This window comes from Mesoplodon bidens, assembly GCF_964165515.1.
Source record: "Mesoplodon bidens genome assembly, chromosome: 18".
Classification (NCBI taxonomy): Eukaryota; Metazoa; Chordata; class Mammalia; order Artiodactyla; family Ziphiidae; genus Mesoplodon; species Mesoplodon bidens.
The window spans coordinates 13,910,157-13,937,806 of NC_138175.1; the positions used below are offsets into that span (position 1 = coordinate 13,910,157).

The 27,650-nt window shown below is 42.9% G+C and overlaps 1 protein-coding gene across 3 annotated transcripts; it reads left to right on the top strand.

Moving 5' to 3' along the window:
- On the top strand, positions 1-19,521 carry DDX19B (DEAD-box helicase 19B). 3 transcript variants are annotated; one of them, XM_081215466.1, is made up of 12 exons: positions 1-114; positions 9,485-9,533; positions 10,418-10,471; positions 11,530-11,665; positions 11,947-12,039; positions 14,428-14,530; positions 15,106-15,220; positions 16,629-16,806; positions 17,178-17,415; positions 17,964-18,126; positions 18,590-18,781; positions 19,214-19,521. In XM_081215466.1, exons 1-12 carry the CDS (start codon positions 43-45, stop codon positions 19,273-19,275), a joined length of 1,455 nt encoding a protein of 484 aa, XP_081071592.1. In that variant the 5' UTR covers positions 1-42; the 3' UTR covers positions 19,276-19,521. The 3 variants fall into 3 exon arrangements, with proteins under 3 accessions (XP_081071592.1, XP_081071593.1, XP_081071594.1); XM_081215467.1 differs by lacking the exon at positions 1-114 and adding an exon at positions 2,469-2,673; XM_081215468.1 differs by lacking the exons at positions 1-114; positions 9,485-9,533; positions 10,418-10,471 and adding an exon at positions 2,472-2,673.
- The last annotated feature ends 8,129 nt before the right edge of the window (positions 19,522-27,650 follow it).

The following is a 27,650-nucleotide window of genomic DNA, read 5'->3' on the forward strand; positions in this document are numbered from 1 at the left end:
GTGAGCCGCCGTTGGCGGCGGTAACCGCAATGCTGAGGGGTGATGGCCGGGGATGCTAGACCGTTCCGAAGTCGCGCTGTAGGGCGCTTTCCGCTCGCCCTGCCTGTGGGCGACGTGAGTATCTCTGAGGGTAGAAACAAGACCTTTTTTCCCACGTTTAGGCTTATTCCCCGCCCCCACCCCGGGCTGGGACGGGAGGGGGTGACAGGAATAATAATAACAGCGTATATTTAATCAAGCCTTCGCCAAGGGCCAGGCACTGGGCCGATGGCCCTTATAACCTTGTGATGTCGTTGAATCCTCGAACCGTGAGATGAGTGCTTACCAGGATTTCAGAGGAGACGGGCTGCCTAAGGTCACGTGGGAGTAAATGCAGGAGGCTGAATTCAAATCCAGGTGCTCTTATTCCCTTGATTCCTCTCTCCACGCCCCACTTTGGGAACCAGTTTCCTTCTTATCAGGAGTCTCACATTGTGCAGGTGTTGGGGGTGGACATTGGAAAGTCTAGAATCCTGGGGCTTATTTTTAAGTTTTTTTTTTCTTTTTAAATAGGAAAAGCTATACATACTAAAAGCACTTACGGGAAAGATAAGCACTAAAATTCAGGAGAGCTTCTGTCTCTTGGGATGGCAATGCAGGGGCTTCATTTGAATCTTAATTGTTTTATTTCTTAAGCCGTGAGGTGGGAATCTAGATGTCTGTTATAGTATTCCCTTTCCTGTTTGTCTGAAATACAATTTTAAAAGGAGAACACGCACATGGAAAAATTTTCAAAGGATTAGCTGTACACAATGAAAAGGAAGTCTCCTCCCACCCCAGACTTCTAGAGCCCCTCACTAGAAGCAGCCACTGATACCAGTTTTGTGTGTATCTTATACATTTTCTGTAGTATGTACAAGCATATATGTGAGTTTGTTTTGTTTGCACAAGTGGATCCTATTGTATACAGTTCTGCACCTTTTTTTTTTTTTTTTTTTTTTTTCGGTACACGGGCCTCTCACTGTTGTGGCCTCTCCCGTTGCGGAGCACAGGCTCCGGACGCGCAGGCTCAGCGGCCATGGCTCACGGGCCCAGGTGCTCCGTGGCATGTGGGATCTTCCCAGACCTGGGCACGAACCCGTATCCCCTGCATCTGCAGGTGGACTCTCAACCACCGCGCCACCAGGGAAGCCCCAGTTCTGCACCTTTAATGGCTTATTTTTAACCTCATTAAACATAAAAGTTCCTTAATCTCTTTTAGCCCTGTGATCAATATAATTTGGCAAGACATTCCCAGGGTTGCTTCTCACATGAGGAGATGTAGGTCATGGCCTGCCATAATGCATATTTACCTTTTTCTTCTTGCACATCCTTACCTGTAGGGTCCAAAAAAATCTCCCCCAAATTAACCCTGTAAAGAGTGCGGGAGAAAAAGAATCATGGCAAGAAGAGGATTGCGGGAACTGTAAGGGTAACTTTCCCAAACATTTTTACTTATAAGTCTACAAGTAAAATTCCCCATAGACCCCACTGTTACTTGAAATTAATTTGTTGTAGTGGATTACTGGCAAAGTGAAAGAAGTGGGGATTCATTTCTCACTCAGGTTGCAGGGAAGTGCCCAGCTTCTTTCTAGTGAAGTAGCAAGGAGAGAGAAGCTCGTTTGATCCCAGTTAAGGGAAAGTGTCACACTTAATCCTTATTTTACCTCTTCTAAAAGCCATGTACACACACACACACACACATTTTAATTCTCCCAGTCACAGAACCCTTACATGAGAGAGCTGGGATTCTAGCCAGGCAGGGCTAACTCTAAAAGTTACACCAGAGTGGGGCAATCCCTCGAGTGAACTCATTTGCTCATAAGCTGCTCTGCACGGCCCTTTTCATGGACCTCCTATCAACTTCATCCCTGGTTCTTGTCATCATTCCAGAAACTGTGTTTGGTTCCACAAACCTGCTTGCTTTTTGTCTCTGATTTTCTACCTGGAACACATTTCCCTAGCACCCACTCTGAGTATTTTTCAAGGTCAAATTCCTGTAAGTGATGTTGGCACATAGTCTGTGGGACAAATTTTTAACCAAACGGTGTTTGAGAGGGCTATCCAAACACCTGGACATTTAAAATTAGCAACCTGAAAAGCGAAGGAAAAAAATCTCTTTCAAATTCATCTTGCTCACTATCCGTAATGGTTTTGTGTATTGGTGTATTCAATCTATATGAGCATCTTCTATGCCACCGTGCTGGGAGAGAATGTGGCATCTCTCCCAGCACGGTGGCAATAGAGAGTAAAATGTGGTTTTGCTCTTTGGTTGGAGAGCCGGTTGACAGGAGCTTAGGCACTTTAAGATACTACCTTAGTCTGCGGTTCTGGACGTTGGATAAGAAACCAAGAGCAATGAAGGGGTAGGGGCCTGAAGGCGACAAAAGTGCCAGTCCAAAGTGGGTGAGGGGCGGCCGGTCCGGCGCGGTCTCTTACGTCACTGCGGCGCGCCGCTTCCGGTCCCCAGCGCCGGAGCGAAAGAATTCCCCCCTCTTTGGGGTGGGAGTCTATCTGGATCGCGGATCGCGGATCGCGGATCGCGCCGCGCCAGCCGGCTACTTTGCCGGCACCTGCGTCCCAGCCGTGCCCGCGGCCATGGCCACCGACTCGTGGGCCCTGGCGGTGGACGAGCAGGAAGCGGCAGCCGAGTCGGTGAGTTGGCTTCAGCCGCAAAAGGGTCAGGGGGCCGTTTTGGCCGGGATCAGATGCCTGGGAAAAGACACTCCCTAGGTTGGTCTGGGCCGGGATGGGGTGCGCGTAGGGATGGAGCCTGGACCCTGAGCTGGCTTTGTTTACCCACCCAGCCCCCGACAGGTTACGTAAGCGCAGGTGAGCGCTCCCATAGCTAAAGAGCCCAGGCGCCCGCCTGTCTTCCTGGAGTCAGGACCCTGAATTGTAATAATCACCTATGTAGGTGTCATTTTCCACCTTCCGATTCTGAGCTGCTTGGGCTCAGGAACCATGGCTTATTCATTCATATTTGTGTGCTTCCTCAGCTTGCTCAGTGATGATGAATGACTGACTCTGTAGGCTTGGCAGTCAGTAAATCCTCTCCTGATCCGCTTAGCTTTGTTCTGGGCCTGACACACAGTAAGCAAGATATGGGTTAAACGTTACTATGTAGAATTCATTTTTCCCGCCTAAACACTCGAGTTCTCATAGTGCTTCGAACCCGCTTTGTTGGTACTTATTTCTGTTAATTTCTCGAGAACAAGGACTTAGTCTTATTTTTTATAACTGATAAAAATGTTTCATATGCACATAGATAGTCAAATAGTTTTAGAAAGTGGTTCCCGCCAGTTTCTTCCTCTCCAAAGAAAACTTATTTCTCTCGACATTGATTTACGATACTGACCTCCTTGTTCCCTGAATAACATGCTTGCTTTGCTACTTCTTGAATTTTCCGTTTTAGGTGTTAATTGATTTTGACACTTTCCTCCATCCTCCTATCCCCACCACAAAAGCACACCTTCCCATTCCCCATCTTTCCATTATATTGTGACTTTAGTTAGATCAGTATTCTGTGCTTATATTATTAGTAACTCAGGAATACCTTTATTTCCTATACAACTTTTCCCTTGGAATTTATAACTGCCTTTTTTTTGTGTGTTTATCACCAATTCAACCCCAGCCTCTTTGCTAATTGTCTAAGTTTATCTCAGGATGTTCCCACACATCAAGTGATCTGTCAGTTCCATTTCTCCCAGGTCTTTTATTTAGCCTGTTTCAAACTGTACTAGTTGTTGGGGCTTCCCTGGTGGCGCAGTGGTTGAGGGTTCGTGCCCCGGTCCGGGAAGATCCCACATGCCGCGGAGCGGCTGGGCCCGTGAGCCATGGCCACTGAGCCTGCGCGTCCGGAGCCTGTGCTCCGCAACGGGAGAGGCCACAACAGTGAGAGGCCTGCGTACCGCAAAAAACAAACAAAAAAAACTGTACTAGTTGCCCCAGTTCATTTTGGGGGCTGGAGGGGTACAGGGCAAATTTCCCTTTGCGCTCAATCTGGGGACTTCCTCCTCTTCTCTTGTATTGGATCCCTTCCTTTCTGTATCCCCTCTCTTCATCTTTCTCGATTTGGTGGAGCCATTTATCAGCTTTCTGAAGGTGTGTATGGGAAGTAACTTTTTTAAGATACTGCCTTTCCGAAATTAGCTTATTTTGCCCTATCATTTGAACAATAGTATTGCTGGGTGTAGAATTGTTAGTTGGAAATTATTTTCCTGCCAAATTTTAAAGACACTGTTGTATTGCCTTCTAGATTTCTGTATTTGTTGTTGAGATGTCTGAGACCATTCTGGTTCCCGATGTGACCTCTTTTTCCCTTTCTAAGCTTGAAGAATCTTCTATTTGTCTCCAGTATTCAGAAAATTCATGATGATGTGTCTTGATATGGGTCTGTTTTCATTTATTTTACTAGGTACTGGGTGGGAACTTCAATCTGGAAAACTCTTGTCCTTGTGTTATGGGAAATCTTCTTGAAAAATCTCATTGTTGATTTCTTCCCCTTGGTTTTTCTTCATTTCCTCTTTCCAGACTCTTATCAGTTGAATGTTGGATCTCTTGGACTGCCTTTTAATTTTTTTAAGTCAAGTTTATTGTGATATAGTTTATATAAAGTAAAATTCGCCCTTGTTAGTGCTACAGTTCTGTGAATTTTGACAGAGACATACAGTTGTGTAGCTACCATCACAATCAATATATAGAACGTTTCTACAACTCCAAAAAGTTCCATCAAACTTTTTGCATTCACTTCCTTCTCCCCACCCATCTCTGGCACCTGCTGACTTGTTTTGTGTCATTTTAGTTCCACCTTTTCCAAAATGTGGTATAAATGGAATTATATAATATGTAGGCTTTTAAAAAATCTGGCTTTCACTTAACATAATGCGTTTGGGATTCAACCATGTTGTTGCATGGATCAGTAGTTTGTTCTTTTTTATTGCTGGGTAGTATTCCATGCATGGGTGTACCACAGCTTGCTTAGTCTTCTGTTGATGAACATTTGTGTATTTTCTAGTTTTTGGCATTTATGAATAAAGCTATTATGTACATTAGGATACAGATTTTTGTATGGACTTATGTTTGCATTTTTCTTGGGTAAATACCTAATAGTGAGATTTGCTGGGTTATATGTTAAGTGTATGTTTAACTTTGTAAGTTACAAACCAAACTATTTTCCAAAGTGGCTGTACCATTTTGTTATACCACCAGCAATGTATAAGAGCTCTAGTTGCTCCACATCCTCACCAGCGCAGCATGGCCAGTTTTTTCCCTCCATTCTAATAGGTGTATAGTGGTATGTCACTGAGGTTTTAATTTACATTTTCCTAATGACTAATGATGTTGAGAGTCTTTTCATGTGTTTATTTGCCACCTGTATAACTTATTTGAAGTGGCTTTTCAAATCTTTTGCCCACTTAAAAAATCTGATTGTTTTTCTTATTATTGAGTTGGGAGAATTCTTTATGTATTCTGGATGCAAGTCCTTTATCAAATATGTCGTTTGCATAAATATTCTCCCTGACTGGAACTTGCCTTTTAATTTTTTTAACAGTACTTTTTTGAAGAGGAGACATTTTCAATTTTGGCTAATTCTAATTTGTCAATTTTTCATGATTAGTTCTTTTTGTGTTCTCTCTAAGAAATATGCCTTACCCAAGGCCTCAAAGCTTTTCACCTGTATTTTCATCTAGAAGATTTATGGCTTTAAATGTCACATTTATGTCTGTGATCCATTTTGAGTTAATTTTTTTATGTAATAGGAAGATTAGATCAACATTACCACAGTCAATTTTAAAACATTTTCATCACCTCAGAGAGAAACCTGTACCCGTCAGCAGTCACCCCTATTTCTCCTCAACCTCCCAGCCCAGCCCCTTGTAACCACTAATCTATTTTCTGTCCCCTTAGATATGCCTATTCAGGACATTCCCTATAAATGGAATCATATAATATGTGCTCTTTTGTGGCTGGCTTCTTTCACTTAGCATGTTTTCATGGTTCATCCATGTGGTGACATGTATCAGTATTTCATTCACTTTTATTGCCAAATGATATTCCATTGTATAGATAGCACATTTTATTTATCTATTCATTGATGTCCATTGATGGGCATTTGAATTGTTTCTACTTTTTGACTATTATGAATAATGTTGCTATGATCATTCATATGTACTTGATCATGTACAAGTTTTTGTGTGGACATTTTCAGTTCTCTTGGGTATCTATCTAAAAGTGGGATCACTGGATTATATAGTAACTCTGTGTTTAACTTTTGAGGAACTGCCATACTGTTTTCCAAAGTGACTGCATCATTGTATCATCTTTAAGTTTATTATTATTTTTTTGAGATTAGTATCATCTATGAGAGGCACTATTGTGTAGAAGTTAAGACCTAAGACTTTGTAGCCAGACAGACTTGGATTTGTATTCTGGGCCCAACACTTATAACCTTGGGCAAATTGCTTAACTTCTCTGTTCCTCAATTTCCACATCTATTAAATGGGGATAATCATAGTACCTACCTCACTGATTTATGGACATGCCTGAAATAAGTGCTATATAAGTGATTGTTATTATTATAGTTATTGTTATCTATAATTCATTTTCTTTGCAGGAATCTTGAATTACTTATCCATATTGTACAGATTAGTTAAACTCGGATAAGTTTTGTGAATTTACTTAATCATGCACAGGTAAATTATAATAGATCCCAATATTCTAAAACTGAACAAATGAGTAAAGACAGCTCTTTCCTTCTGCCTTGTGGAACTCCCACTGAGGATCTCCACAGGAATTGTGTGATGTAGGTGACTCTGACATGTGCAGTGCAAGGTTACTGTGTTTTAAATATTCATCAAGCTCCATTTCTTATTCATTTGAGAAAAGAAAATATTAAATCCTATTTATGTTTATTTCCTAATTCCCCTGTGGTTCCTCTTTGTTCCCCTTGTTCCTTAGGAAATTTCAATTTAGAGAAGGGCAAAGGGAGTAGGAAACCCTGATGAGTAAGACTCTTAAGTCTCCTACTTCACCATTGTGCCTAAGGCATTCCTTATTCAGTATAACTGAATAACCATTAAATCTTCCTTCTTCTGTCTCGAGAATCCTTTTTCAAGTAGCTTTTGAATAAAATGCAGTGTGTAACTGTATAGATTCCAATTATTTTAACACATCTTAAAAGCTAAAATATTGGGCTTCCCTGGTGGCGCAGTGGTTGAGAGTCCGCCTGCCGATGCAGGGCACACGGGTTCGTGCCCCGGTCCGGGAAGATCCCACATGCCGCGGAGCAGCTGGGCCCGTGAGCCATGGCTGCTGAGCCTGCGCGTCCGGAGCCTGTGCTCGCAACGGGAGAGGCCACAACAGTGAGAAGCCCGCGTACCGCAAAAAAAAAAAAAAAAAAAGCTAGAATATTAACTAAAGGTATTGAAAAAATGTAGATATTATAAGGTGGGTGTTTTGGCTTTTTTGCCTTTCGGTTAATTTTTTGGATTGCAAAATAGTTTTGAATGAAGTTGCAAGAGAAATTGGTTTCTCCCTTTTGGTCCAAGTAAATGGAGCAAAGGAAGGAATCGGAACTAACTGGACTTTCAACGTAAGTTTCAGCGTTCAGTTCACTGACACTGCAGTAGGTGATGTGAACTTCACTGTCCTGGTGCTTTTGCTGTTTAGGCTTTGAGATCCTTACAGCAAAGTGAGGGCTGAGTATGTTTTCAGGATCTGCTGGAACCTCTCCAGAATTCTGATACATTGTAATCAAAACAACATTTCCTGGTTTCATTTACATTGTTGCTATCAACTTTTTCTGTACATTGCATTTTATTTAACTGTTTATTTACTCTGTTAGCTTCAATTGTAACAATATACCAACAAAAGAATAGGTTGTCCTTTTATCACTGATTATTACAGTAAAGGATATTTCTAACTCACTTATACCTCAACCCTATCATTTATTTTAGGTAGCAGTTATCACCCTAGGCGTGAGTACTATTAACCCTGCTCTTGTAAATATTGCCAGTAAGTCAGTCTGTCTGTCTCTGTTTTTAACAGCCTTGAATATTAGGCTTAAACCATGTTCATTGGCAGGATGTGGAAGAGGAGTGCTTTAGTGAAGACTAGAATATATTGAACGCCTACTATATATCATACACGGTGCAGGTTGCCTCATTCATTATCTGTTAGTGTGCTCTCTGTCCTTCAGAATTAATGAAGGATTTTTACTGCTTCATAGTGATTTCCTTTTTTTTTTTTTTTTTTTTTTTTGCCAATTCCGTCTTGCCAGTCTCTCCAGTGTGTTCCCCCGTCCCCTGCTTCCTCCTCCATCCACCCTAACAGCGAAGCAGACAGACACCAGAAACTGCCTTTTCAGTTTCCATCAATAGAAGTGAGGTTCCTCCATTCCCAGCTAACCACTTATTAAAACAGTTTTTTCATTCCTCCCTCCACTTTCCCCCTTCTTGGACTTAGAGGAAAAGCAGAAATGAACCTCAAGACAGAAAACCTGTGCAAGTGGTGCTTTAAGCAATAGCCATTTGATTGTGGTGGTGATTTTCATTCTTTTTCCCTTCTCTACATGATGTCTTAAGCTCCACTTAATATTTTATGATTAGAGCACCTGCTTTGGCTAGATCCGAAGGTCAACTAAAAATAAAAATATCCCGTCTTTAAGTTCTGTTCTTTTCCTTTCTTTCTTCTTTTTTTTTGGCTTTATTGAGGTATAATTGACAAATTTTCATCCTAATAGGGGAGATAAGTCCTTCCAGGATATCCCTAACTTACAGTGTTTAATCAAAGTCCTAATAAATCTTTCTTTGAAATGTCTTTCCTTTATCCCTTCCTTTCTATTCCCACTTCATCCTGCTGGATATTTTGATTACACAGTGTGCCATGATGCTCTAGGCTGTTCCCAATTTAAAATACCAGACATCTAGCACAAGGCAACCCGAATGTGAGGATGCATACTGGCGTGCTGTGGCTCTGTCGCTCCAACATAGCCTGCAGCGTGACTGATTCCCACCCACAGATGCTTTTCATTGCAGTCTTCCCGCCTCAGTGTTCTCTGAAGAATGACTGCCATTTTCCAGTATCTCTCTAAATTTCCTCATTTGAAAAATGAGAGTGACAACTCAAATGGTATTCTGTTGAGAGATTGAGAGAATCTGTGTAATCCGGGCATTAAGCAAACTCACAAATTATAATTCTTTCTAAGGATTGTAATTAGGAAGTGTGGATTTTGAGCTGTTGTGTAACCAGTTTTTTTCAACTGGTTTTGTGGGATATTTTGTTTATTCTCACTCTAACATTTAGTAAACAAAAGGAGCCCAGCAGAACAACCTAATGAATATGTCCTAACGAATAGGTCATGAGAGTGGTTCATTTCTTCCCAGCTTCACTGGGGGAGGCACTATTGATGCAAAATCTTTTAAGTGATTTTCCTGACACTTTCCCCCCCATGTTCTCCATTTAGTTGAGCAACTTGCATCTTAAGGAAGAGAAAATCAAACCAGATGCCAATGGTGAGTAACTAAATGCTAGTTTGAAAACAAAAATAATTTCCTTTAGTATTAATGTTTTAACATGACAACTGTCTGGAAAAAGATTATATGTGTACCAGACAGGGGGCTGGCAGATATTGGCAGTCATTTGATTTGGGAATCAACAAACGGGATTGTTTGGTGTGCTGCTTCATATAAGCATGAGGATGCCTAATTGGCTTATAAATTATAAAGTGTATTACTAACCATGAAAATATACCACCAATGATTATGTTTTTTAAAATATTCCTCAATTTGAGATGAGATAGACAAAGTATGAACAACCTGAGGGTTAACCTATTGTAATTATTCTGAAATCGTATCTACCAAAAACCTAAGATGTCCATTGAATTTTTGTTGATGTATTTAACATTATAGGGGAGAAATTGCAACACCTCACTCTGAATTATTTTTCTGTACGTTTTTACAGAACTACAACATTGAATATATGTTTCTATTAATCAACAATTTATATACAAAGAGTCTTAATGGCACTATGGTGTTTGTATATTGACGAAATATGATTTGCATAGATATAGATATTCCTCTGTTGAGCATCAAGGTGGTTTTGGTCATTGCTGTAACCATCTTTCTGTAACATGAGAGAACTATTGACGCTGTGAGGGATTAATATTAGTTTTTGAGGTAAAGTGAGAGGACTTGGAAAGAACTGAAATATAAGCAACAGTTTTCATACCTTTGTTTATATAGGAACAATAAAATGTTTTTATCTGTGGCTTGGTTTCCTCATTTATTTTTTTGCTCCCCAGGCCTTTACATTTCTAGTGTCTCATAGAATTTGAATTGTCTCAGCTGTTGGGTATGGGATGTGATTTTGAATGACGGCCGCTTTGTGTCTGATAAAGGTGCTGTGGTCAAGACCAATGCTAATACAGAGAAGGCAGATGAAGAAGAGAAAGGTAACCTAGCCTAGAGTTACGTATACATGAAGTTCTACAGTCTAAGAGAATGGAATGTTATGAGGTTTCATTTTTACACCCTACTTGGCTGGACTTTAATGGGAGTCACAGTGCTAATAAAATTTCAACATAGTCATTGGTAAAGGGATTCTAATTCTTTACATTTTAGAGAAATTTTACTTTGAACAACTGATAAACTTCAGCAGCAGCAGGAAATATTCCCTGAATGATTATCTTGTATTGGTCTTTATAAAAGAAATTTTAACTTGCATCACCATTTTCTAATAAAATTATATATATTTGTTGGTATTTTGACACATTTAATGAACAGCTCATCCAACATCAAGATACAGACTTTGTTAATTTTTTTTCCATTGTTGTGATGTGTTTTTTAAGCTCATAATTTTATTATTTTATTTATTTATTTTTGGCTACATTGGGTCTTTGTTGCTGTGCATGGGCTTTCTCTAGTTGCAGCGAGTGGGGGCTACTCTTCGTTGTGGTGCGCGGGCTTCTCATTGTGGTGGCTTCTCTTGTCGCGGAGCATGGGCTCTAGGCACACAAGCTTCAGGAGTTGTGGCACATGGGCTCAGTAGTTGTGGCGCACGGGCTTAGTTGCTCCACAGCATGTGGGATCTTCCCTGACCAGGGATCGAACCTGTGTCCCCTGCATTGGCAGGCGGATTCTTAACCACTGTGCCACCAGGGAAGTCCCTTAAGCTCATAATTTTAAATTTATATTGAGTGTAAATTGGGGAGTAAATATTTGGGTTTGGATAGGAGAAATCAGTAACCTCAAGAAAGGATAGTTGTTAGGAATAGAGTTCTGGAGAAGAATATGAGGCCCCAACAGATGATATGAGTATCATAATTTTTCCCTTTAATAAAACTATTTTAATTGCATTTATAAATCTAAACTAAGCTCTACCTTGAATTAGGAGTCCCAGTACAAATGCATGTTATTGCTTAAAATACCAATGGCAGCTGAATTCAGATGAGATCATCACGCTGGATTTCATGGACTTTTTTAAATCTTCACACTCTTTTTTTCCTGACAGAGGACAGAGCCGCCCAGTCCTTACTCAACAAGCTGATCAGAAGCAACCTTGTTGATAACACCAACCAAGTGGAAGTTCTGCAGCGGGATCCAAACTCCCCACTCTACTCAGTGAAGTCCTTCGAGGAGCTTCGGCTGTGAGCATTTACTTTCTGTCTCTCCCCTTTGTGTTTAGATAGAAATCCTAGGCCTGTTACAAGAATTTTTTCATCACTACAGAACATTTTTAGTTAACACAAATTTAATAAAAGAATTTAGCTGCTTTGGGCTAGTAAGTAAAAATTCTAGGTAATTTGTAAAAGCTTTAGCTGCACTTATACATTGTGTCCAGTTCACAGTTCCAGTACTGTTAGCTAGATATTTGGCTTCTTTCCTTAACCAAAGAGACTGTGACTTTCATCTTTAACTGTTTTTCTAGGAAACCACAGCTTCTCAAGGGAGTCTACGCCATGGGCTTCAACCGTCCATCCAAGATACAAGAGAACGCATTGCCTTTAATGCTTGCTGAGCCGTACGTGTCCTGATGCAACTCTATCCCATTTTTAACCTCCCATGTTTTTTTTTAACTTTTATTATTTTAAAAAACTATACTAGTAATACATGCTCATTTTAGAAAAGTTAGAAAACAGTGAAAAATAAGAAAAAAGAAATAATTTGTAATCTCCCTCTCCCCTACACTATTAATATTTGGAGTAGAGACTTCTAGATGTTTTTCTATGTAAACTTGCATATGTATACTTTTTTCTTAAAGGAACCATATAAAATGTTTAAATGTTTTTTTGATACGATAATTACATAATAATATTTCTATGTTGGTAAATACATTTATATCATTTATATACACCATGATTTCATTATATGGATAAGTAAAATATATGTGTCAAATGTAGAAGACAAAAACCAAACAGGGTTCTAGGAGACCAGAATAGTACAATTGCTAAGGTCATTTTCTGGTGCAGTGCTTCTTACTCTTTCATAGGCGTTTGAATCTCATAGGAATTTATTAAAATGCAGATTCTGATTTCAGTAAGTCTGAGGTGGGGACTGAGGTTCACCATTTCTAATAAGCTTCCCGGTGTTGCTAGTACTGCTGGTGTCAGACCACATTTTGAGGAACAAGGTTCTAGAGCATGAGGAACTGTTTATAAAAACTGATCCCTACATCACATATGATTATCTAAATTTGTACTGCATATAATCCTAAATCCCCCTTTCCCTATTTGTCTGAAAATAGATGCTTTAGGTCTGTATTTTCTCAAAGTTTTTTTTTGTTCTGTGTCATAATGTATTTTTCAAGATGTATAATGTCTTTTGAGCATACTTAAAAATGAATAAATTGACTGCTTATTAGATTGTTTCACATTTGCCACTTGTATTTATGGATCTTGATGCTTTCATAGATGCTCAGTGTTAGATTGTCAATGTTAGAAGAGATCTGGGAGAATTTTCTAGTACTTTTTCTTCATTAACATATTTATTGAGGGCTTGGTTTGTAACAGATACTATTCTAGGCACTTGGATACATTAGTGAACAAAGCAGACCAAAATTCTTGCTCACAAGGAGCTTACATTCTAGTTTGGAGTATAGATGATATATTTTTACTAAAAATAAATCAAATATATAGTCTGTTAAAAGGTGATAAGATTGTAAATATAATTAATGCCACTGAATTGTACACTTAAAAATGGCAAATTTTGGGCTTCCCTGGTGGCACAGTGGTTGAGAGTCCGCCTGCCGATGCAGGGGACACGGGTTCGTGCCCCGGTCCGGGAAGATCCCACATGTTGAGGAGCGGCTGGGTCCGTGAGCCATGGCCACTGAGCCTGCGCGTCCGGAGCCTGTGCTCCGCAACGGGAGAGGCCACAACAGTGAGAGGCCCGTGTACCACAAAAAAAAAAAAAAAAAAAAGGCAAATTTTATATTATCTATTTTACCACAATTTTAAAATATCATTAATGTAATATACCAAAAAGCATTGACTTGTATGCTTTAAATGGATGAATTGTATGGTATATGAATTATATCTCAATAAAGTTCTTTTTTTAAAAGGTGATAAGTGCTAAGGAGAAAAATAGAGCATGATGGGGGGATTGGGAATACCAAGGACCTGACTGCAGTTTGACTCTCTACGTTTTATTATGGAAAAGTTGAAAGGATTTTATAGTGAACACCTATACACCCACCTCCTAGATTCTTTCAGTGACATTTTACTGTGACTATTTACTATGCTTTATCATGTATCCATCTACCAGTACATCTTTTTTAAGGCTTTTCAAAGTAGGTTGCAACTTTAAATCAAGTAGTTAGGGTAGAATCTCATTAAATAGGTGATATCTGAGCAAAGACTTGAAGGAGAGGAGAGAGTTGTCATGTTACCGTCTGGGGACAGTAGTAGCAGGCACTGTATAGCCGGTGCAGAAGCCCTCAGACAAGAGCATGGCTGGCATGTTTCCAGAGCAGCGCCGGGGCCACTGTAGGGGGGTGGAGTGAGGAAGGGGGCCGGCAGTGGTGAGGTGGTAGAACAGGGAGCTAGTGGGGAGCCACACCAGGCGCGACCTTGTAGGGCATTAGAAGAATGTTAACTTTTGCTGTGAATGAAATCTGGAGTGATTGGAAGGTTTTTGAGCAGAAAAGTGACATGAGCTGACTCACATTTTAGAAGAATCACTCACTGCTATGTCAAGAACAGATAAAAGATAAGGAAGGAGTACTTCAAATCAAAACCATAAAATCTTCTATTTGTGAAGCTAGCATATGTAACTTTACTACAGAATCCAAGGCCTCCTTCTGTAAATTAAGTCGGAATATTCATTCTTTAATTAAGCTTTATGCTTCATTTTTATTCGCTGAAAGAATGCATGAGATTTATACTCCTAAACAGTTTGTTTTCTTGTACAGCCCACAGAACTTAATAGCCCAGTCTCAGTCTGGTACTGGTAAAACAGCTGCCTTTGTGTTGGCCATGCTTAGCCAAGTAGAACCTGCAAACAGATACCCCCAGGTAAGGGCTTGGTGAATTTGGGTTTTCTAACTCATAGCTGGAAGGGAAATGCCATTTGATGGATTAAAAGCCGAGCTTTGTATTACTTTTCACATAAACTAGAACCCCGTAAGTTGAGCACAAACAACATGGTTGATCTTCCAGTAATAACAAAAATCCTGTTCCCCTTTCAATGATTTGCCAGGCCTGGGATACTGCTGATCTGATAGGCTTGGCTTCTTTAGTTGCAAGAAAAACTTCCTTAATCTACAACTATCATCCATTAGGAACTTCTGAGAACCTTCTGAGTAAGAGAAAAGGAAGCTTATCTCCAATTGGAATTTCAGATCCCTACTCACATGGGGCTTTTGGTATACCAGTGGCCAATAGCTGTTCTCAAGTGTCTTTACCCAGCCAGAGTTCTGACCCCTGAGAATTATAGCTTATGACTCTGCAGCTTAAAGAGTCAAATGGTGTGCACTTTATATATTCTTTGCTTCAGCCTCAGCTGGAGGAATCATTAAGTTCTAATGGTAATTCCCTGTTGCATAATAGTGAGTGTCTTGAATCCTCTCTCTGCATTCTTTCCCTACCAGTGTCTGTGCCTCTCCCCAACTTACGAGCTCGCTCTTCAAACGGGAAAAGTGATTGAGCAGATGGGCAAATTTTACCCTGAACTGAAGCTAGCTTATGCTGTTCGTGGCAATAAATGTGAGTATGAATATGTGATCCTTGTTAATCAAGCTAATTACTTTTTATTTTGAAAAATTTCAAAATGTACGCAGTTGAAATAATACAATGAACACATGTGCCTTCCACCTAGATTCGAAAAGTAAACATTTTGCCATATTTGCTTTATCTGTATATATGTCCGTATTTTTTTTTTTTTGGGTGAATCATTTGAAAGTAATTTGTAGACACTGTGGCTCTTTATTCCTAAGTACTTTAGTGTGCACTTCATAGTAAGAACATTCTGCAGCATATCCACAATACCCTTACCACAACCAAGAAAATAACACATTTTTAATAACTAACATCTAGTCCATTTCATTTCCCCCTAATTGTCTTAAGACATCTAAAATATTGCAGTTTGTATTTGAGTTAGAATGGCAGAGGATTCTGAACATTTGTTTGTGGAGGGCAGTAATTGGTTTGTTAACTGAAGTAAAAAGGAGCATTTGTTAGCTTTAAATTGACTCAACATTCATGTTAAGGCAAAATTTTCCCTGTGACTTTTTTTTTAATATTTATTTATTTGGTTGCACTGGGTCTTAGTTACGGCTCACAGCCTCCTTAGTTGCGGCACATGGGCTCCTTAGTTGTGGCATGTGAACTCTTAGTTGCGGCATGCATGTGGGATATAGTTTCCCGACCAGGGATTGAACCTGGGTCCCCTGCATTGGGTGCGTGGAGTCTTAACCACTGCACCATCAGGGAAGTCCCTTGGCTGTGACTTCTATGGGAGCTTGTATGTATTTGGTTAAGGTTATACTGTAATTAAAGGACTAAAAATTGAATCAGTAAGTACCATCTAACCCAAAATGAGCCAAATTCTCAATTTCAGGCTGCACAGGGCCAAGAATGTGCCATGCTGTGCCAGGCCTAGTCTGGGGAAGCACTCTAAGAGAGGCAGTTTGTTTCTTGGAAAAGACAAAACCTTTCATAATGAATCTTATTTACTGACCTGGGAAAGGGGCACATAAAGGCGACTGACTCATTTGACATCTTAGACGCTGGGAGAACTGAGAGGCAGAGTATACTAGAGTGAGAACTTTGAAAAAGTCTACTTGTGAGGAAATGCAAACCCGGGCAAGGGAGAATGATGTTGACAGAGAAGAAATAAAGATAAGAAATCCTTGAAAGAGGATTGATGATTATAGAGAATGTAAAAGAATACCATTTTCATCTCATTGTTTATACTCTTACCAAATCTTTTCGGCATTACTGTTTTTTGTGTGTATGTCCATTAAATCCTGTAGTGCTATCCTAACCTTTCCTTAAAATATTAACGCAAACATCAAAACAATTGCTTTAAAATACATCATAGCTTTAGAATTGCTCAGAGAGTAGAGCTGGCTGTGCCATGGAAACACCCACAGAGCACATCTTGTCTCCACAGTGGAAAGAGGTCAGAAGATCAGTGAGCACATTGTCATCGGCACCCCTGGGACCGTTCTGGACTGGTGCTCCAAGCTCAAGTTCATTGACCCCAAGAAGATCAAGGTGTTTGTTCTGGATGAGGCTGACGTGATGATAGCTACTCAGGGCCACCAAGATCAGAGCATCCGCATCCAGAGGTAGGAACTCTTGAGCCAGGAGGAACTTCTCGGCCTCTTGATCTGCAGCGTCATCTCCTTTTCCTTCACCCTCCTTTTCTTGCTCCTGCTAGGTTCTTTACTCTGCAGCTTTCAGAGGCATTTGTTTGGTGGGCCGTTTCCATGTCGCACTGACCATACCCCCAGCCTGCGTTGAGGAAGGAGACTTAGGGACTCTACCACCACCTGTCCCTGCCCCACGTCTGCTCCTCCCTCCTCCCTGCAGTGCTCCTCCCTGCTTTGCCACCTTCCTGGGGACGCAGGTCATCCAAGCCTGGGGAGGCTGTGCTTCTGTTCCTTCCAGTGAAACACTCGGTCGGGGTCATGTCGAACACCTGGGCCTTCCCTTGCAGGATGCTTCCCAGGAACTGCCAGATGCTGCTTTTCTCTGCCACCTTTGAAGACTCTGTCTGGAAATTTGCCCAGAAAGTGGTCCCAGACCCAAACATCATCAAACTGAAGCGCGAGGAGGAGACACTGGACACCATCAAGCAGTATTACGTCCTGTGCAACAGCAGAGATGAGAAGTTCCAGGCCTTGTGTAATATCTACGGGGCCATCACCATTGCTCAAGCCATGATCTTCTGCCATGTGAGTAGCAGCAGCAGCAGGAGGAGGCCTGCGGGGGAGGAGCTCCACTGGAGGGTGTGGCCCTGTGCCCTCCCTCTCAGCCAGCGCCACGTAGTGCTGGGGGACCAGGCTCCTTCCCTGTGGCTGGAAAGGAAATGAATCACCTCCATCTGCCCAGGACATATTCTCGCAGGTTGTAATGAGTTGTAAGGGGAAGACTGAAGATCTAAACCTTCTTTGGTCCCACTTCTTAGAGATAACTTGGGAAAAAAACCTCCAAATAACATCCAGGAAAATAATTTTAAAGTTTTAGTAATATAGAGTACTTAGGAATGAAGCCCTTTGGCTCAAACCAGTCTTTATAGGTAAACACTAAGATCATTGAAGGAATTTATTCAAAAAAAAAATCACATGGCTAAAAAATATTCAGAAACTTTAAGCCTAACCTGCTGACTGAACTCAGTAGAGCCTTCATATATATTAATGGCAACAAGCCACTTTTCTGCAGGTGTCTTCTTTTTTTTTTTTTTTACAGGTATCTTCACTTAAAACAATTCTTTTCACTCCAGACCCGCAAAACAGCTAGTTGGCTGGCAGCAGAGCTCTCAAAGGAAGGCCACCAGGTGGCTCTGCTGAGTGGTGAGATGGTGGTAGAGCAGAGGGCTGCAGTGATCGAGCGCTTCCGAGAGGGCAAAGAGAAGGTGCTGGTCACCACCAACGTGTGTGCCCGCGGTGAGCAGAGACTGTGTCCTGGTCTGCAGGCTCAGGGTAGCGAGAGGGATCCTCATCTGGGGCACACTCCGGTGGTTTGCGGGAGATCCTGTTCTCTAGGAGAGCCTGTTTGAATTCCCTAGGCAGAGGAGAACTTTCACAGAAGCCAGGAGTCCTGACTTGGTGGCTTAGAACGGCGCCTGCTCTTCTTGGGGCCCCCCGTGAGGCTTTAGCTGCTTCTCCAGATACTGGTATCCAGCAGAGGCTCTCTGGAGCCTGATGGCTGATTTCATAATTTGGTCAGCACCTGCCACAGTTCTGTTTTCTCCCTCTGGGTTCTGCTACCTGCCCCTTTGTCTGAATCCCAGAGCTGGCCCATCCCAGACTGTTCCTTCCACCTGAGGTTGGTGTGTGTAGGCCTGACTGTGGACGACAGTGATTTCTGTCTCCCATCCTTACTCCTGTCCAACTCTCCTTCATGCAGGTATCGATGTGGAACAGGTGTCTGTCGTCATCAACTTTGACCTTCCCGTGGACAAGGATGGGAACCCGGACAACGAGACCTACCTGCACCGGATCGGGCGCACCGGCCGCTTTGGCAAGAGGGGCCTGGCCGTGAACATGGTGGACAGCAAGCACAGCATGAACATCCTGAACAGAATCCAGGAGCATTTCAGTGAGTCCCTGGGAGTGTCCCCTGCTGGGCCCTTCCCTTACAGGGGCAAGTCCAGTGGGGGAGGGGAGGATGAAGGGTAGGTTTTCCTGTGGCCCCGAGAGAGGCCTTTGTCTCTGTCCCATTCCCCTCCTTCCCTACAATGTGGAAGTTCTCAAATGCACACCTGGAGAGCTCAGGGCTCAGGGACTTGAATGACAGTCCCCCCTGGCCAGGCTGAGGGGCCTGCGGCTCTGGCTGTTGCTGTCCGTGTCCCTTGCTCAGTCACTGGAAGCCTTTGGGGTTCAGTGAAGGATCTCTGTGGCCAGAGGCACAGCACGTTCCTAGGCAGCAGAGACCTGTGTTTCCTCCCTCCCTGCTGTGCTGTTCCTTCCCTGAGTGTGTGTCTCTGTAACCCCATGTTGGTCTCTTTGAATTCTCTTTTCCTTCCCCCAGATAAGAAGATAGAAAGACTGGACACAGATGACTTGGACGAGATTGAGAAAATAGCCAACTGAGAAGCTTCTGCAGTCACTGGTGCCACCCTTGGTGCTCCCCCTGCACGGGACACGAGTGCTTTCACGGCACAGGCCTCAACAGTCAAGACAAAGATGAAGGCACGAGGAGAGAGAAACTACCTACCTCATTTTAAATTACGTTTGGACTTGACAAAAATTGTACAAGTGATGGGGAAGGTAGAAAAAAATTGTTTACACAACTTTTGAAGATTAGGCATGAATACACAGAAATTTACCTTTTGGAAATTCCGTCTTTTTTTTTGGCCAGCGTTTTCCCACATCATTACGCTAATGTAGTTGTTGTGGCTGATCACTTGCTCAGGAGCCTTTGTGGCAGCCCCAGCCTGTTCTCTGCTTAGAATTGTTCACGCCAGCCTCCAGCCCTCGTGAAAGTGACAGAGTAGAGGTGAAGAGGGAACACAGAGAGAGAGAGACCGAGTAGGTTTGGTGTGTAAGCCAGTCATCATGTTTGGAGTGTGGCATGAAGCAGCAGAGGAGACCTGCTAGCTGCTGCTTTGGATTTGGGTTGGGACAGCTCATCTGAGTGTTGTCGGTCCCCGCTGTCCTGATGGCCAGAGCAGGAAGATTTGCTAAGCATGGACCAAAATGCCAACCTGGGATCTTTGGTGTACACAAGTCTGTGTTGCAGACCATGACTTGTTCTTCTCAGCGGGTGCAATCTGTGTAGAATGCACATCTGATAACTGTGCTTGTGCTTGAGCAAGTCCTGTGGAGAAGTCATCGTGGAGAATTAGTGGTGGTCCTGGCTTGCCACAAAACCTGATCTTGTGGGCACTTGCAGCATCTTTTTTACATCCCTAACATCACCTTGACCGTTTAGTAGCCCTAAGCAAATAAAAGGTGCTCTGAGGTTTGGATCCTCAGTGAAAATTGTGGTTTCAAGTTGCTAATGGCCAGTCTCAGGGCTCCAGAAGCGATCAGCAGTAGTCAGAAATCCTTGCTTTGCCTCCAGATCACAGAAGGCAAGTTTTTTATCAGAGCTGGGGAATGATTTCAGAATTTAGGCATCTTGATTATAAAGGAATTCTGAATATCTGCGTTCACAGTACTTGGAATACAAACAGGTGCAACTTAGGGACAAGGTGGACTACAGCCATTCATCTGTCCAAGGCAAGAGTAACTGCCAAGGCCTTTGCTCCATCCTTACTTGGCATCTTTGTGCAGAGCAGTCAGAGCAAATAATAGTAATGGACACTTCCTCACACCTGGCCAAAGCTGTTGGCACCCACAGAGCAACAAAGCAAAGATGAGATGAAACTGAGTTATAAGAGCAATAGGAAACCCCAGCTGAGAGTCCTCTTCAGCTCTTTGACTTAGATACGGAAGGGCCACTTTATCTAGGACCAGGCCTGGAAGAGGGATTTTCTGTGATGAGAACTATTCCAATCCCAGACCTTCCTTGTAGGCATTTCTGTGTTTTAGGGCCAGATTTGTCTCTTGGGAAGGGAAGGGGCCAATGTTAGCCCCCCAGGTGGTTTCCCTAATCTGACGTTACAGCTGCTACAGAGAGAACCGCAGACTGTCAGTCCTGCCACATTCCCCTGGGGGCACTTGACTGTGTTGAGTCTTGTTTGTACTTGTGGCCAACTCTGACCCACCTTGGGAGTCTTGTAAGAAGGGAAGAAATTTTATGCCCCCCCCAGCCCCTGCAAAGTCCTGTGGACCAACCCTGAAATAACTTAAAACAAAGGCAATAATTAAGTGAGTGTGGACTCCTGAGGCTGTAGGCTGAGTACATCCCGCCTTCTCACAATGTGTGTAACCTATCTACTGAGTAGCCCTAAATCCGAGCAGGAAAATGGGAAGCGATGTGCTTCAGACTCTTCAGTAGTAGGAATAAATGGGTATCTGGTAGAAATCTAGACTAACAGTTCCTTATCTGCGGCTAGACCCCTAAGAACTCACTGGATGGGTTTTATGGAGTTTATGATGAAGTTTATGCAGTGTTTTGAGTTTAAATGTATTTTCCTGGGGAGAAACTCCCAAAGGAGTATGTGTCTTTTTAAAAGGTAAGAAAGACTCACTGTATGGATGGCTCTGGAAAGTCCCCCAGTGTCACTGCAGTCCATGTTCATTCCTGCCAGTGCTTAGCCTCTTGGGCGTAATGGTCCGTAGCTGCTTCTGTGACCTTGTGCCATTTTGAGACATCAGTGATGTAAAAATGTATGGAGGCCTTGAGCTTCAGTCCCCAGAGTTTCTTCTGCTGATTTTAGTTAAGTTCCTATGTATGGAATGACAAACTGTGCCCTACAAAACGAAACTCGCTTGAGAAAAGGAGATTTGGGCCCAGTGGAAAATTCTGGATATGTTAATTATCCATAAACAATGGACTTTATTGTTTTTTTGGAGTGTTCATTGGCTGTATGCATAAGAACTAATCAGTCGTTAATGTATTCTTTATTGATGTTTAACTGAATTGACATGTTCATGTTACTAAGACATCATTTCTGAGTATAAAAAGAAAACAGCATGTTTTGGTTGCTGGTATTAGTGAAGATTTATGTATTATTCCATAGACTAGTCATCACCTGATACTACTGTTCCATTTCAGAGTTGACATTGCTCCAACATAAGCAGTTGGGATGTCACCAGAGGCCAAGGGCCCTACTCAGTTGCCAGGGCTCCTTACATTCCTGTTTTTCCTGCTGGTAAACCAGCGTATGCTGGCTAACTAATCAGAAAGAAGGTAGATGCCTGCATTACAAAGGCCTTACATTCGATTTTCTAGTCCTAGGAAAGGAATACAAATAGGGCTTGGAAACAGGTCTTCTCCCTTTTTTGTTCCCATCTTATTATTTAACGTGAAGGCTGTTTCATTCACAGTGTCTGGTATTCAGAAGGTAAGGATTTCTGAGGTTAGAAAAGATTTCATGAAAGGGTTGAGTTTGCTTATGAGAGAAAAAGTGGTGGGATTCCAAGTGACAAGAAGAGTGGCCTAGGCAGATGAGACCCTATTAAGACCAAAGCAACTTCACTAGGATAAATGCAGTACACTGGAAGGGTAGTGAAGGGAGCAGCCTTGCCACATGGGCAGAGAAGAGTCTTGTTAGGTAGAAAATGAGATTTGATTATTTGAACATATCTGGGTTTGGATATTAGGGTTTGGATTTAGTAGTGAATTGTCATAGATTCTTAGATCACAGGAAGTGATGAAATGGGGTTTTGGGAAAAATGGTCTAGCAGAGATATACAGGATATACTGGAGCTGGAAAAGGCTGGCATCTGAGAAACCAGTTAGAAGATTATTACATCGGTCCCATCACACAGTAAGTGCCAGGATGTCACTGGTTGTATTGAGAACACAAAAGAAGAAATGAGGAATTCCTTGGCAGTCCAGTGGTTAAGACTTGATGCTCCCGCTGCAGCGGGCGTGGATTCAATCCCTAGTCAGGGAACTAAGATCCCACATGCCAGGCAGCATGGCCAAAAAAAAAAAAATGAAGAAGAAGAAATGGACTGGAGGGGTGCTGCAGAGGAGGAATGGTAGACTTTTATACCTTCTTACTGTTGTTATTCCGAAAAGAATCTGTGGCTCTTAAAATTTAGACACACTATACACAAATGATTCTGGGGAGAAATCCAAAGGGAAGGTTTGGAAAGAACAAATGACATCAGGGTTGAGTCATGAATGAATGACTCATGAATGATGTCAGGCCTGTCACCTTTGCAAGAAGGGACTGGCCATTCTTCACTAACACCCCTAAGCTTTGTAAATTTCAGAGGCCCTCTTCAGGTTTCTCTTGATCCTAAACATAGAAAACAGGTTCTTAGGAACCCCCTGCAGTTTTATCTGCCTTTGCTTTTCTGCTTGGGAATAAATGTTCTTTATTCTGTTGTCTGACTCAGGTTGCAGCATCTTCCAAAAATGACACAGTGGATGTGAGGGAACCTGAAGGGCTGATGCTAGGAGGCTCCAGTACCCTGCTTTCCTGCTTTCCTAATCCTGAGTCTGGAACAGGGCTTTCCTGGAAGAGCTTCAAACACCTAGTGGGAAGTTAGAGGGCAGGTGGGACTCTGCTTGGAGGATATTTGTCACACTCCTACCTTCTGTCCTCTTTCTCCAGCCCCTGTTGTTGGATGCTTCTGCTTTGGCTTAGAAACTGTTCTGGCATTAGTATTCAGCAGAGCAAGGGGCTTCTCCTTAGTATTCCTAATTGTAAAATGGGGAATAGGAGTAGGTGGAGAAAAAATACTAGATGAAGCCTGAGAGTGGTCACTGTCCAGGATGTCAGCTGCTCAGATGAGACACTTACAGTCTCTGCTTTCTCTATATCTCATAGGCAGAGGTGCTTGGGTGGCAGATCTTTCTTTTATGCAGGACTACAGCTAGCTACTCCCAGAGGAAGCGGGGTTGGGGAGGGGGGCTGTTTAAATGGAACTCTCCTGGAAGTACTAGTACACATTTTGTGAGTCTTTACAACTGTTATATCCTCATCCATAGGCTTCCAGCATCCTTGGAATTCTGCAATTGGAGAAATGCCAAATAGTCTTAAGTTAGCTTAGACCCTGGTCTAGATCACCACTGTCATCTGTTCTACTGCACTGGCTTCCTAACAGGTGCTCCTGCCTCTAATTGGGTTTTCCTCTAGTTCATTTGTCACACAGCAGCCAGTGTGATCTTTGTAACATTTGAGTCTGATTTTCCCACTCTCCTGCTTAAGCCCCCCATTACTTTCCATGTTCCTGAAGTGCAAACCGTGTACCATGTTGTGTATGTACATCTGACACGTGTGTGTAGTAGGCATTCCAGGTAAGGCACCTCAAGGCTCACTTGCTTTACTTCCCCCTTGGACTCTGCTCCAATCCCACCCTCGCCAAAATTTGCTTCTGTGCTGGGCCACGCCGCGGAGAGGTTGGTGATCCTGTGCATTTCCCTCTTCAGTTTATCATTTTGAGACCGTTATTTCCTCCCCGAGCCAGCCCACTTTGAAGCAGGAACAAAAATTCAAAGAAATTGCCAGGACTTATGGATGAGGTTAAGGATGTTTCACCTCCAGGATTCTAGCTAAGATGGGCATGAGGAAAGAAAGAAGGTAACTCAAAACGGGAGTCCTCAGAGGCTGCAGGTGCTCAGGGAGCAGAACGGAAGTTCAGAGGATACCTTCTTCACGCCACCCCAGGGCATCACCTGTGGCCAACCTCCTGTTCAACAGTCCTTGTCTCTTAAAGTCCCCCCTCTCAGCAGAGCACCAGAGATTTCGGTACTCCGTGTGGTGAGAGGAGCCTGGAGGGGGAACCTCTCCCCTCTGCCAAGTGGGCCCCAAACAACCAGTGACCGGGTGCATCAACTGCCGCGGTTACACCTCTACTTGGGAGTCTTCTCCCAGTTCGTCCCTCCCTTCTGTCTCACTCCTCCTAGTCCTTCCTCTTTCAATGGTAAAAACCACTTCTTCAGGAATGTGTGCCTCAGTCCCCTGTCATCAGCTCCAGGGTGCCCAGTACAGGTGCCTGTACTTCCCTTATTATTTATTTTTTAATTTATTTTTTTGGCCACACTGCACAGCACGTGGGATCTTAGTTCCCCGACCAGGGATCAAACCCGTGCCCCCTGCAGTGGAAGCACGGGAGTCTTAACCTCTGGACCACAAGGGGAGTCTCCACTTCCCTTATTGACATTACCTTCTCAGGTGACCTTCAAAAGGTCTACATAGATAACTTATTTACTCCTGACAACAAATGTGTTATGATTCCTATTCTACAGATGAGGACACAGGCACAGAGAGGTTAAGTCATGTGTTCTACTACATACAGGTCAGAAGTAGCAAGGCAGGCTACACGCCTGGGCAGTCTGGCTCCAGGACTCACCTTCTTAACCGCTAGGCTGTATTTGCCTCATATACAAATATGTATATGTTTGGGACTGCTTGTTTACTGTCTGTCTTCCCTTGAGGTGAAGTCCAGTAAGGGTAGGAGGTGTGTAATCAGTCATCACTGAATTCCTCGCTGTCAGCAGGCGTGTTGCTGCTGTGTTAATGTGTGTTAACAGTGGAGTATGTTTTACAAATTTTCTGTAAAAATTATCCCCAATCGGGGGCTTCCCTGGTGGCGCAGTGGTTGAGAGTCCGCCTGCCGATGCAGGGGACACGGGTTCCTGCCCTTGTCCGGGAGTCCCACATGCCGCGAAGCGGCTGGGCCCGTGAGCCATGGCCGCTGAGCCTGCGCATCCGGAGCCTGTGCTCCGCAACGGGAGAGGCCACCACAGTGAGAGGCCCGCGTAGCGCAAAAAAAAAAAAAAAAAAAAAAATCCCCAATCACTTTTTCATACAATTTTTACAAATTGATCTTTATAAATTAGTCATTAGAATTTTGCGGGCCAAATACAAACTTGATCTGGCTCCTGCCACTATTGCTAAATTATTTTCTGAATCTTACGGCATTCCCCTTCCCCTTCCCGTCACTTCCGGTACACAGAGGCATCACGAGGGAGAAAGAGCAGTCATTCTGAGAGCAGAGCCGCCATCCTATCGTGCCCACCCCCCCCGCAAGCGTAAGCAATGCGAGTGCCCGCACGCCTCGGCTCAGAACACATGATGGCGCCACAGAATCAGGCACGATCGTGATATGTTCTTTGCCGACCCTTAATTGACTTACTGATACGTTCACTCCCTAATTCAACAGTTGTTTATTGTGTCTCTGCTATGGGCGAAATGCTCGGGATCAAGAGGTAAGGTCCCTGCCAATGGGACATACAATTCACTGATATAGACGAAATCATGTGATCCGGCACTTCCAAACTAGGCGCAGTGCAAGCTCACTCAGTCAGCATCTAAGCCGGGATTCGGGCCCAAAGGGCCAGTTAGAAAGTGCCCGGGGCAGGGCTATTGCCCACCTCTGATTGGCTGGAGCGCCCGGCCTCGGCCAATCGGATACCGTCACGGCTCGAAACTTGGAAGTAAAGAGGTCCCAGGAAAGCCGGCCCCTCACTCCGCCCTTGGTTTTGGGTTTTGTCGCCTGAGAGTTTTCTGGAATTCGGTTGCCCAAATTTGCCGCTTATTAAGCCATATGGTCTTGGAAAGTCAACTTCTCTGAAAGTCAATTTCCTTATTTGTAAAATGGAGAAAACAGGATTGTTGTGAAAATTCAAGTAAATCATGTAGGATGCATTTTTTAAAATGTTAGCTCTTGTTGTCATCTGCCCAGTTTAACTGAATACGACTCAGGGCAGGCTGTCGAGTTCGCAGCTTCATGAGAACGTGCCCTTCTCGTTGGTCTCAGATCTGAAGAGGAATGGGATTCTCAGTGGCTACCAGCGGGATGCTGTCCTTTAGGGATATAAACCTCAGCTGACGAGGGTATTAGCATCCTTGGCAGAGGGTTCCCTGTTGCCCAGAGCTGCTCCAAACAGGCTGGCTGGTTTCACTGTCCCAGCTGGAGCCTCAGCCTGCACCTCCCTGAGAACACTCACCTGGATCAAACAAATGCCAATCACCCTTCCAGTAGGTGCAGGCAGTGAAATAAATTTTAAAAATTTTTAGTAAGCACCCTGAAATCAAATGGAAGGAAAAATCCTATCCTCAATTCCCCCAGAGACCACGTTTATCTCTAGGAATTGTGTTTCAGTGGAAGCAATGTAGGAATCACCCTCTCAGTGCTAGAGCAGCTGCACTTCGTAATGAAACAGCAGTGGAAAGAGGGTAGTGGGCACCCAGACTTCAATATTTGCTCTAAGCAAGATCCTCTGCCTCCATAATAACTTTAAATGGAGTCTTGATACTGCTGCTTTTGACTGTCATGAAAAGTTTTGCTGTGTCTGAGATTAAAAAGAGGGATAGTTGCCTCAAGATCTACATTTTTTTAAAGCGATTGTTATAACAGTAAGACAGAAGGAGCATTTTTCCCTTAGATAACCAACTAGCAGTCTCCCTCAGTGTTGCTGCCCTACGTGGAGTTAGACTGTGGCGCTGTCTCCTAACAAACAATGTAGTCTCTAAGCAGTAACTCCATTGGTGATGTGCTGGGAATTAGACTAGTCACTTGGGAAGACAATATGGCATTCGGCATTCTTACTTCTGTTAGCATAATGTATGCATGCCCTCTGTTTTGATCAGTAGTTAAGAACTGAGAAAACATTCTTACCCTCCCCCCACTTTTTAAAAGTAAAAATAAATGTATTACTACCTCTATTTTTTACACTTTTTCTCATTACATTGCTTTGTTTTATTTTTAATTGACATATACATAGACGTGCAATGCACAAATATTAGGTGTATAATTCTGAGTTTTGACAATTGTATACACGTGTGTAACCACCGCTCCAATTAAGATACAGAACATTATAAAAAAATACAGAACATTTTCATTGTTATCAAATGGGGGTCCTGCTGCTTGCTGCTTACAAAATCAATACTCACAAA